General features: G+C 44.8%; 1 protein-coding gene across 1 annotated transcript in view; it reads right to left on the minus strand.

Annotated features, from left to right (window-relative positions):
* Positions 1 to 12,852, minus strand: part of LOC111873424 (rhomboid-related protein 3-like) — a gene marked incomplete at its 3' end in the record, with an annotated part of 270,772 nt that overhangs the window by 167,173 nt on the left and 90,747 nt on the right. The window contains exon 3 of the mRNA XM_023868140.2: positions 5,736 to 5,759. Coding sequence (XP_023723908.1) covers positions 5,736 to 5,759 — 24 coding nt within the window. The remainder of the gene's footprint in view (positions 1 to 5,735; positions 5,760 to 12,852) is intronic.

Below are 12,852 nucleotides of genomic sequence, written 5' to 3' on the forward strand. Positions count from 1 at the left end.
CCTGCAATGCCATCTGTTGGCGAGTTGTTAAAATTCTTGAAGTTTCAGCTGTGACTGTCTATAATTTCAAAGCGTAAGCATCGCTGCATCACATGTTCTGCCCTTGAATGTAACAGTACTGTTCTGACGCTCATCGGAAAATGGCGGTTGAACAGAGAGCCAACATAAAATTTTGTTTGAAGTGAGGCAAAACAGCCGGAGAAGAGCGCGAAATGATGAAAAATGTGTATGTTAGTGATTGTTTGAGTCGCACCGAGAGGATTGTAAGGGATTCTGTGATGAGGAGAACTAGTTGGTGCAGTCAGCACAAAGCTGAAGAATCTCCGCTGTTAGAAGCCACTGCCACGCAACGGCTAATGAAAACAGCAGGTTGGAAAAGGCTTAGCGGGCACTGTGGTGATTTCTGAAGTGTTGAGATAGCGGTGGCGCAGTAATTGTTTGTAGTTCTGAGTCGTGTGTATAAGTGGTCAATAAATCGAGTCACCAATCCGAACCCCTTCTATAGTTACGTACTAAGCGTGACAATATCAATCGGCTACGATATGTGCTACACGCTCAGCCCATTTAACGGAGAGCAGGAACGCGAGCTTATTTTGTTGGAAGGAATTTCTCCAGGATTCTTCCGGAATAATTTCTTCTTTGCGAACTTATTCTTCTACCTTATAGATGGAAGAAGAAAATTAATCCGAAACGTCGGTAACTTACTACCAGGCAACACGGCATCACGACAATCATCGCTTATTTCGTTCCGTGACTTCCTTCCGCTCAGCACCGGCTCCATGCACGCCCCCAGTCTGAGAGAAAGTTCCCAACTTTCCCAGCACCTCTGGCATTAAGCTCCCATTGTGCTGCAGAAGTTTGTAGCGTGACAAAATAATTGAGCTAACTTCACAGAATCTTCAACGGGCAGGTATTCGCAAGTCAGGTGCAACTCCCACACGGATTTAAGGAAAGGAGGAGTGGGGTGACGAAGGGTTGTCCAGATGGGCATCAATTCTCAAAAGTCCCGGGAGGGATACACAATTTATCGCGGGTTTCCTTGGACTCTTCTGTGTTACTAGTAACACCCGTAGTGTGATTACAAAACAAACCGCAGGGGCGGATAGAAGTGCCCAGAAGACGAGGAAGAAGACGTAAGAAGATGCTGGATGACCTTGGGGACAGAAGAGGATATTTTAATTGAAGGAGAAAGTTTGAGATCGCATTAGTTAGTTAGTTAGTTAGTTATTGAAAGAGTGGGTTTCCCCATGCACTTAGACCTGTAGTGGTCCATTGTGCTTCCCTCTATGATTTTACCAGTCTCTATATCCTACCAGTACTGGTGTTTACCATCAGTCCCGCCCAGCCAGCGAGACCGGCTCTACTAGTTGAGAGGTATCTATAATGCTTCCATCTACCAGAGGTATTAGACACTGTTGTTGGGCGGGAAACGTCCGTTAATTTGGTTCAGTGACCTCCTTTGGAGATATGAGGTTCTTTTACGTGCCGTAAAGCTACGACACGGGACCCACGGCTTAAAGTCCCTCCCAGAGGACTTGTTCCCTGAATTTTTTCGCCCTTAAAAATTCGACGACTTCCGCCGGCTATTTGAACCCGCGTACTACGAGTCATGAGGTGGGAACGTTACCTCTAGACTACGGAGGCCGCTAAATCGTCTGACAGATTACTGATGATTGAATGAATTAACGAGAATGCAGGCAGCTGAGATCAAGTGTTTATGCATCTAGCACAAAGGAGTGTGATCGTGAAAGAAAGAAAAATTGACTGAGACTGCCGTAGTTATTTGTAGTTACGTTCTGTAAGTGTTGAATAAATCCGACTAACAATCCAAACCCTATCTATAGTCACTCAATTACGTGACGATACGCAGTGTATCAAAGTAATTTCTTGCAGTTGATAATTATCACGATAATTTCCTTGTAAATTCACTAGACGGCACGTCTGGGCTGGTCTGTTGTCTTCACTGTGTTTCAGATCGCAGTCTGCACGTCACTTCCATATGCATGATTTGTAATACATTATTATTATTATTATTACTACTATTATTATTATTATTATTATTAGAGGAGGTGGGTTTCCCCATGCACTTAGACCCGTTATTGGTCCATTGTGCGTCCCCCTTTAATTTCTATTGTCCCAATAACCTACCGGTACTTGTGCGTGCTATCAGCCCAGTTCAGCCAACGAGGTCGGCCCTCGGTACCTGATATTTCCCCCATCTACCAGAGGTATTGGAAACTACTTGGGGGGGAAACATGTTACTTAATTTTGCTCAGAGGTCTCCTAGAGACATGAGGATCTTTTACGTGCCGTAAATCTACGACACGGGACCCACGGCTTAAAGTCGTTCCTGGAGGATTTGTTCCCTGAATTTTTCCGTCCTTAAAAATGACCTCCGCCGGGTTTTAACCCGCGTACCTTGAGTCATGAGGTGGGAACGTTACCCCTAGACTACGGAGGCCGCTTTGTGATACATCCTGTACCCCTTCGATACTGATGTTCATTTCTTGTTTAGTGCGAGTTCGAGAAACATAGTGTCTTGAGTACCGCAATCTTCAATTATTGGTGATCCTTCCTTATTAAATGTGTATGTGCAGACGTGCTCCCATGGGTCCACGACTCCTCCTTTGTGCATTACCTTCTAAACCTTAACAGGAAAGGAGCGATTTAAGGGGCAGTGCCAACGGCTCGCAAACAGAAACGCATCTGGCAAGGGAATTATGAGAATGTTGTCGTCATATGCGTGAATAGCCAATTATGAAAAATAATCTTGAGTTTAGAGAGGAGTTCAGTCGTTACCACTCATATATCGTGGTTGGGAGGTCCAGGGTTACAATCACAATTCACCGACACTGTACGCTGACTGAGGTGTGGTAGTTTTCTTGGGCCCTTACAAATGACCTCTTTCCAGTATACATGAATATTTCTTCTTTCATAATCACCCTGTCGGTCTGTCGATGTAACCTATGCAGTTGATGGTGCATTACTAAATATAACGACGAAGAACTAATAAGGGCACGCGGTAGGATAGTTGGTATAGGCACTATGCTATAAGCTGGAAGGTCGTTGGTTCGATTTTTCAATTGACCTAATCCTTCCAGCCGTGCTATATCCCTGGGGTCGACTCAGCCTCTAATAGAAATGAGTACCAGGTATATTCCTGGGAGTAAGGGCGGCCGGCGGGTAAGACTGACAACCTCACCGTCATCTGTGAGCCGACTGTCTAGAAAATGTGGGAACCTCAACGTCCTCGACGTTTCACAACCCTATGGGCCTCCACGGTCTGTGACAGCTTTATCTTTTTGCTTTTTACGAAAAACTACAGTCTTAGCTCTTTCTCTACAAGTCTTGGGTTCGAATTTCTCTCGGATAAGGGGATATCTTTCTATGAGTCCCCAGTTACTTCAAATACTGTTACAGCAGGGCTCCAACTTAACACCGAGCAGGCCAGTGTAGCGGTAAAACTCAAGATATTCCAGAGGTGCCTAGTTTGAATTTAAGTAGGCCGTTACTTATCCTATTTGATGCTTTTCCTCAGTCATTCCACATCAATTCCATGGATTCCAAATAGGCCACGATCGCTTATTTTCAACAGAAAATTACGGTAGAGGAAGCGAAAGGAACAGAAAACGTTCAAGGTAGAAAGCAAAGATGGAAACCTCAATAGTTCGAAACATGTGCCGGAACAATAGTTTGAATAGGCCAGTTACGTTTCTGTCCAAATCCTTTCTAATTCATGAGTCATCTGGCTCCATACGGCGGAGGTACTAAAAGTATCGCAAATACACCCCCTCCCCAAAAGAAGGGAGGAACACGAGATGACTGAAGACGGTGGAAGAAAGGGAGAGAGGCTATTAATATTCCCACTGTAAATCTCGCTGAGTTATAATGCCGCGCGAATTATAGTGCCCTGTAAATATCCGATCTAATTTAGGTTCGACGTCACCTTTAGGGTAGCACGGCGTTATCACGAGGAAACAACAATGCGAGAGCCATTGGTTCCCTTCGCGCTCACCGGAGCCATATAATTGAATTTACAGCCGGAAAGACAAGTTTTATAATGCGCTTGAGAGCCACAAACAGATGACTAACTCCCTGTTGCGTGGCAACGCCGTCAACTGTTATCACAGCTCTGAGTGGTCCTTAGCCTAACGATAGGAACCAATTGGATTTGAGGACTGCTGCAGAATGTGAAAGCAAACTTAACGAATGAAATTCTCTTCGTTTACGATTCCTACACGGATACACAAATCGTTTTCCGATTTTAAAGAACTCTGATATCATCATCATGCCATTTAAAGCTATTCCAATTCAACTGCATATTAGGTCCGTAATTCTAGAGCACATGTTTGAGGTTAGAGCCGAAAAACACAGGATCTTGAGAAAATCAAATTTAATGAATATCTCACGGAAATCACGAACAGCTGGTGAGCTAGAAGCGGGAGAAGTGCGAGATGTATTCACATTTCCTGCTACTCCTCTCTGAGGCATGAGGCACCTGTCAAACGCTTCGTTTCACTTCAGTTTCTTAATCTTATACGGAGTCGGTAGGACTCCTTGGGTGGGGATCAGCCCTGTCGCAAAGCAACTACCTACACATAGGACACGACACAAACACAGAATAAACGCAGAGACTTATCCATGCCTCGAGTGGGATTCGAACCCGCGACCTTAGTGTTTGAGCGGGTGAACATATTTCCTTTCCACACATACTGCTACTAGTACCACTACTACTACTACTGCTACTACTACTACTAATGGCTCTATATACCTCTTTTGGGCCCTGGACCTTTTCTTTCAGTTTTTTAATCTTATACACAGTCGATAGGACTCCTTGGACGGGGGATCAGTTCGTCAGAAGTTCGCTCACTAGACACAGGACAACACAAACACAGAATAAACGCAGACATCCATGCCTCGAGCGGAATTCGAACCCGCGGGCCAAGATAGTTCATGCTTTAGACCGCGCGGTCACTGTGATCGGCAAAGGGTTCATAATGGAAGTGAATAAATCCAGAAACGCCCTGTAGCATTTCGTAAATATAACAACGTAAAGATGGAACGTTGCGGCAAAGTTATGTTCACTTTCACAAGAGAGACAGATAACGTTCACAACATGGCGCAACACGTGATCTATTTGTTTCAGAAAAGTAACTGACTTAAGTACGACACAAATTAACTGACTCTCTGGCAGCAGAACCCGAAGGTTCAACGCCGCTAATACCAAAGCCCGCCATTGGACACGATCCTCAGCCAGTTTCATCCACTTCTAATCCCTACAGTTGTAACTTTGTCGCCTAAGATCCATTTTAATAATATCCCCAATTTATACTCTCCAAAATACCCGGTGTACAAGATTCCCTAGGGAAATTCTGTGCCAAATTTGTTATAAATGGACATAGGATAGGACGTTCTGCTTGCCATCTGCTTTCATGCACCCTGAAGAAGGAGGCGACATATTCCTCTGAGAGGTCGGTTGACTTTCAACGGACTACAGGAGACAGAACTCTTCATAGCAACCTTAGGAACCTCAGATCCACCACAAAGAACTTCTGATAATATAGCCTGATTTCCGTGAGAATGGTAGGGAAATGTTAAGTCATGCTCTGCGGTGAACTGGACTAATGGTTATTGTTCCCTTCTTGCCCTCAGATATGATTCATTTCCATAAACCCTCTGCATGCAGAAGCGACTGTTTACTTACAGCCAACTGTACACTGGATGCGTGGCCTTACCTTGTCAAAGAGTTGCCTCCATTTCTGAAAAGAAAAAACAGAAAATTGTAATTACGGCTCTTTCAGATGCTCACAGTCTGCGAGGAGGGACACATCATCTGCAGCCAGACCGGCAAAAATACCAATCCGCACCTTCAACCCACTCCAGCAGAACCCAGGCCAGCAGACACCACACCTTCCAACCCAAGCCAGCAGAACCCACGCCAGCTGAACCCACACTAGCAGAAACCACACCAGTAGACCCCAGGCAAGTAGAACCCAGGCCAGCAGAAACCACGCCAGTAGAAGCCAAGTCAGCAGAAACCACACAAGTAGAACCCAGGCCAGCAGAAACCACGCCAGTAGAACCCACGCCAGCAGAAACCACACCAGTAGACCCCAGGCAAGTAGAACCCAGGCCAGCAGAAACCACGCCAGTAGAAGCCAAGTCAGCAGAAACCACACAAGTAGAACCCAGGCCAGCAGAAACCACGCCAGTAGAACCCACGCCAGCAGAAACTACACCAGTAGAACCCAGGCCAGCAAAAAACCACACCAGTAGAACCCAGGCCAGTAGAACCCAAGCCAGCAGAACCCAAGTCAGTAGAACACACGCTAGCAGAACCCAAACCAGTAGAACCCAGGCCAGCAGAAACCACGCCAGTAGAACCGACGCCAGCAGAAACCACACCAGTAGAACCCATGCCAGCAGAACCCAGGCCAGCAGAACCCACGCCAGTAGATCTCATGTCAGTAGAACTAAGGCCAGCAGAATCCATGCCACACCCGGGGCGCTGCTGCGTACTGTAGAACGTTTCGTCACTTCAAGCCCACTCTCCAAAAGTAAACGCATCCTGCAACATTTCGTGGGCTCCAGTAGGATTTCTTCATAGGGGTGATGGTAGCCACTTTCCCAGGGATGGGGTGCAGCCATAAATTGTACATACACACTGACATTTAAGGCGTTTAAGAATACTGTTACCGATCGCCCAGGCGTGTTCTAGGTAGAAAAGAAAAAGGTAAAGCTTTCCCTGTAACAGGCCGCGGAGGCCCATGGAGCTGTGAGATGTCGAGGCTCCCACATTTTCTAGACAATCGGCTCACAGATGGCGGTGAGGTTGCCAACCCGGTCGGTCGCCCTTTACCCCCCAGGAAGATTCCTGGTACTCATTTCTGTTAGAGGCTGAGGCTACCCCAGGGTCATAGTGCAGCTGAAAGGATTAGGTCAATTTAAAAGTCCAATAACCCCATCGAGAATCGAACCCGCGAACTAAAACAGCTTTTTAATAACTGTAATATATTTTAATAATATCTGAGACACAAATCCTCCTGTTCAATTTTTATTTCTTTCCAAAACCCAGGGGGCGAGGGGTGCCCATTCCTGCCCCCTCAAGACACCGTAAGTATTTTTGAACTCAGTGATTCTATTAATGTTCTTTTAGAAGTAGGCAGGATACTGAATTTCTAAAACTTTGAGCCGGGTTACCTCAGTCAGTATAGTGATTAGGTACTGGAAGGACGACCGACAAATCGGGTTCGATTCCCGGCAGGAACAAGAGAGATGTCCTCCATAGCGCCCAGACCGACTCTGACGTCCAGCCAGCCTCCTGCTGAATGGGGACTGAAGAGTCCATCCACAGGGGAAAGGCGGGAGAACTGTGATTCTCATGATTTTTCTCCAACTAATGTGAAGGTTAAAAATACCTGGAGCTATACCTCCACTATCCAATACGTCTTCATGGCGTGGTGCTTAACTGAGCACACCTACTGTACTTTTATGCTTCTCTGATTTGAGATCTAACATAGTGATGTCCCTTCTCCGCCTCCCTCCCCCAAATGCAGTGTCTGACTTCTCCCATGACTTTCCCTTTTCGCCGACACTTCTATTATTCGCTTTCATCGCTTCCTGTCTCGTCGGTTTCCTAGTAATTCTAGTATTGCTGATCGCGTGTTTTCTTGGAGGCTGGAACCGTATTTTTAAAATTCCTTCTCTCAGACAGCACAGCTGGGGGACTTAAAGGAGGTGCAAGTTGGCCTGATCTGGAAGCTATGAACAGGGTCCAACTTTAAGGTCCAGGGCCTGCATGGTAAAGTAGGATCAAAAGTACAAATGCAAGCAAGGGAAAACGAAATAAACGCATAGAGATAGAAAGGAAGAAAACCAGAAAGACAGTAAGACGACCTTAAAGCATAAACGAGGGGAAAATACACAGAACTAGTAACCATTGAGAATTCAATGGGTCGTCTAACCATCTTTTGTACTATTAATTTCGAAGGTCGCTGGTTCTATTTCCGATGAGGTCATTGGATTTTTCCGTTGACCTAATCTTTCCAGCCGCATTATGGACCTGGGGTTGACTAAGCCTCTGACAGAAATGAGAACCAGGAATCTTCCTGGGGCTAAAGGACGGCAGGGGCGTAAGGCTGACAACCTCACCGCCATCTGTTAGCCGATTGTCTACAAAATCTGTAGCCCCGACGTCTCACAAGCCTATTGACCTCCACGGCCTGTTGTAGGGATAGTTTTACTTTTACCTTTACCTGCTTTGTCCCATATTTCTTTCCTGGCTATGTTATCGAATGATATATAGAGGCCGATGTTTAACGTTAAATCCCACGAATAACACGCATAAATAGTCAATAGTAAACAGTCTTCTTGATGCAGTATGCTACACTTCACATATCCAAATCAAAAATTTAATCAGTTATCATAGAATAGACACGATACACTGAAGCAAAAGATTTTTTTTTTCGCTCGTTCGTGGCTACTGCATAACTTATTTTCATACAGAGTGTTGAAGTTCTAGAATTCGATGCTATGGTGAGCCGAAGTGGCGCAGTTTCATAGCTCTCAGCTCACAGTTACACACACATATATACAGTCGCTAAAAAGGAATGCAAAATGTAACATTTCGGGCGCGTTCACTCACTTATTCATTCCATGGATGTCGACTTGGGATGCCCCCTCACGGAGAGCCGCCGCGACAAAATCCGTCCAGTGGCTAACGACGCAAGATTTATGGAGAAGATGCAGTGCTTACACATCTCATCCCTACATATTCTCGCGCTGACAAATATGCAGCAAATATGACGCTTTGGCGTCGTGTTGCTTGCGAAGTCTGCGCAGTGTCTGTACGGTCACACTATACGTCATGTATTAACTGCTACATGTTTCGACCCTATGTTTGGCCATCATCAAGTATACACAGTTTTTATTACATTCGCCTTTTTGTTTGGTTGCTCGTCTCCCTGCACTGGACAATGTTTATAGAATCGGACTGTTTCTTTTCAGTTTTATTTACGTTATTTTCTTGTGAATAAGGCGAATCTTTTAAGATTAAAATTGAAAATACTATTCTTGCATAATTTCGTGTTGAATTTTCTTTTATATATACTTCGCTGAACTCTACATGGACATTACATAGAAAGAGGTTTCTTTCTTAGTTGACTGTTGAAATAATCTGTTACGCAGCAAGTTAGAAGCGCGCATCCGTCTTTACATAGAATATCAGTTCCTGTTGGATGATTTTAACAAATCCTGGAATGTGTCTATAGATTTCATTAAAGTTCCTAGTATTAAGAAGAGTGCCAACTTCTGGGGTATAGCGCCGTGCAGATTTTGTGTGAACCGACGTTTCAGAGGAACGTAACGCCTCCATCTTCAGGGTAGAAAAATCCGCGAGTGAGGAACCTATACGAGCCACATGCAGCTGGTAGCTCACGTAGGTCCTTTGCTTTTCTACCCTGAAGATGGAGGCGTTACGTTCCTCCGAAAAGTCGGTTCTCACAAAAAGTGCACGGCGCCACATCCCAGAAGACGACACCCTTCATAGTCACCAAAGTGAGAACCTCAAATCTTACTCCTAATATTAAATTTCGTCAACATCCATCAAGCCGTTTTCGCTTTTTACGATACTATAAGACTATCTCACGTCGGTGATCATCAAGATCATTATCTTCTGGCATATAACGCCGCGTAGCCCGTTGAAATTCAACCGGCGTTTCGGAGGAATATATCGCCTCAATCTTCAGGGCCAAGGCTTGTCATCTGCTTTCGCGCTGGTATCTTGTTCGGCTTATTCGACCCTGAAGATGGATTCGATATCTTCATCCGAAACGTCGCTTGACTTTCAACGGACTACACGGCGTAACGCCCCAGAAGATAGTGCTCTTCATTTTATTCTACTTTTCGTTCCAAACGCCAATTCGAGAGAAAGGAGCAAAGAGACGAGAAAAGAGGAGGAGAAGGGAAGAGTAATAAACAATAAAAGAAAAGAAAATATTCTGTAAGTAACCAATGGTTCAGGCACAAGGTATATAAACAAGGGAAAAAATTCCGTGCAAAGCCTCATAATTTGCATCCAGCCACGTCTCCTGGCTACCGCCTTGCTCTATAGGCAACTTCTCCGACACTCTTGTAGGCGTGTAGTCTAGACATCACTAGCAGGCGATGTCCGTACATGCGCGCTGGAAGTGGATGAATTCGATACGAAAACATTTCAGCGAGATTGGATGAATGCGCGGCCATTATAGAGTGGTAATTGGTGATTTACCGGCGAGCAGGCCGATCGTCACTTCGCTAATGCGGTCCGATAATAAGCATCAGTTTTCAGTGTCGACACGTAAACTGGAGAGCGACACATTTCAGTGTCGGCTGGTGAAACCCGTGAGCTTCATATTTCAGTTCCGGATAGCGCAACCTGAAAAGTAATAGTTCAGTGACCGCTCGTGGAACCTGACGTCACCATATGTAATTGTCGGCTGGTGTAACCCGAGAGAAACACATTCCAGTGTCGGCTGGTGAAACCCGAGAGCGCCATAATTCAGTGCCGGCCCACAGAAACTGAAAACGTCAGATTTCGGTGTCGGCTCTTGCGATTTGAGCGCCACGTCTCTATAGACAATAACTCAGCTGTATTTTCTGCATAAAAACTGGCAGGATTGGTATAATGCCCTTGTGTCCATGAGTGTCCCTTGTAATTATTCTTACACAAACTCAAGAAATTTAATTAACATCTGTATAAACATCATGCCACTAGAGGGAGTCAAAAGTTCCAGCTTCTTAATTACCAACCACCAGGAATACCAACGTGACAACATTCGGAACGCTACCTCTAAAGTTTTTAATTTCTACGTCGTAAAGAAACATATTTCGTTACGACTCATCTTAGACTGGAAAACAACAACATGGCTGCAGCGCGAAATCCGCAAATAACTTTCGATGATGGTGATAATCACCTAACCACTTAAACTGGGATAAGTGCAAGTTTGTGTTGAGACACTACACGATTTGTACGGTATACTACTTACACGTGCAATCTCGAGTCAGTCTCCTATCTAACGACAACTAGGGTTAAGGCGGTCGAAGCGTGAATACAATAGCTCGTGAGAATCCAGTACCGTAAAAATGAAAGAATGTGAAGGACAAAGAAATTAGGTAAAAAGGAGGATCGATGTTAATTCGGTTCTTGCCTTCTAGCACGCTATTAATGTTGGTAGTGTTACCGACGTTTCGGAGGTACTTGCTGACTCCATCTTCAGGGTGAAGGTGAGAAGAGTCGGAAAGTGTACGTGTGTACATATGTATATTGTAGCAAGAAGATCAGTTGCTAGGCAACGATCGTAACAATTGAACAGCAACAGAGGAACGATGTTTTCTGTGCGATCCGTGCTGATATGTTACAAGCAGGACGTTTAGTGAGAGTTAATGCAGTGCAATGCAGTTAGGGGAAGTGAAGAGTTGCCTGCTAAGTTAGAAAATTGAAGTTCAGTCCTTGTGAGCTGTTGGTGTTAGAAGCTGGCAGCTGAGGCATGGGGATAGTTCGAGATCCCAGAGTAAGGGGAACGTCCGTCATTAGAATCCGTTACCAGGCAACGACTGGTGAAGACACAGAAGAATGAGAAGACTTTGTAGGTGCTGTAGTGAACTGTAGAATGTATGAAATAAGGATAGTGTTATAGTTACTTGTATTTAGGATTTGTAAGTGTTCAATAAATTCGAATACCAATCCAAATAGTCACTCAAACACGTGAGTATATATATATATATAAGTGTCTCTGTTGGTCCTGACCGGCGACAGCCACCGTCCTTCCTTCCTGGGTGTGTTGAACAAAAACCTGTGTATGTAAATGGACACTCGACTGTCCTACTCACTTCAATCCTGAAGATGGAGGCAGAATAGAACCCAGAAAGTAGGCAGAAAAGCGCAATCCCATATGGGACAATTATCCAACATCAGAATAAACATCAAAGTTTGCCATAGCTCAGGCGGTTAGTCCCTGGTTTCCCACAGCGGAGGACCGGGTTCGAGCCCGGATCTGGTCATGTGAAATTTGTGGTGGACAACGTGGCGCCGGGGGCAATTCTCCGAGTACTTCGGTTTCCCCTGCCAATCTTCATTATACCAACTGTTCCACAATCACCATCATCTATCATCTGTGGCTGGTACAATAGGCCATTAGTGGCCCTAGTATCTAGTGGACTCAGTCTCACACCATTTAGAATAATAAAAAATATAAAACATCAACGGTGGAGTATTGTGAAATTCTAAAAGCAGCAAGGAAGAAATCGTTTGGAGCTGGAGGCTCACGGCAACAGCACTGGCGCCTTGACTCACTTCCATTTCAAAGTCTCGAGACTTGGGAACACAACGCATCGGATATAAAAGGCGTATTTCACTTGTCTCCACAAATTTTGTTCGAAATATTTATAATTCCACAAATATTCAGCAAGTTATGCTCCGGATGCGCGCGCAGAAACGCCGGTAGATCGTCATGTAAAGTGTCCGTTATTGTTCGAATTGACCTGAAACCGGAGTATGTAAATAAATTTTATAAAAACACGTCGATTCCAAATTTGATGGAAATCCATCCACCGGTTCTCGAGTTTTTACATGCACAGGAAAGCCAACAGAAACATTTTTGCAGCTTGTCGTTGCGCTCGCACCCAGACAATTGCAAAAAAACAATGAAGTAAAAGAGAATGAGAGAAATATATAAACGGAACAAAACAGAAACCAAAAAGACTGCAAACGCACCATTCGACCAGACCGCCTCGTTACGTAAACATTCATTATGTCACGCTCGGTCAGACCGGACCAGTTAACAAGTGTTTCGATCCTGCTCTGTTCAGTGCAGC

The sequence above is a fragment of the Cryptotermes secundus genome, unplaced genomic scaffold (assembly GCF_002891405.2).
Source record: "Cryptotermes secundus unplaced genomic scaffold, Csec_1.0 scaffold276, whole genome shotgun sequence".
Taxonomy (NCBI): Eukaryota; Metazoa; Arthropoda; class Insecta; order Blattodea; family Kalotermitidae; genus Cryptotermes; species Cryptotermes secundus.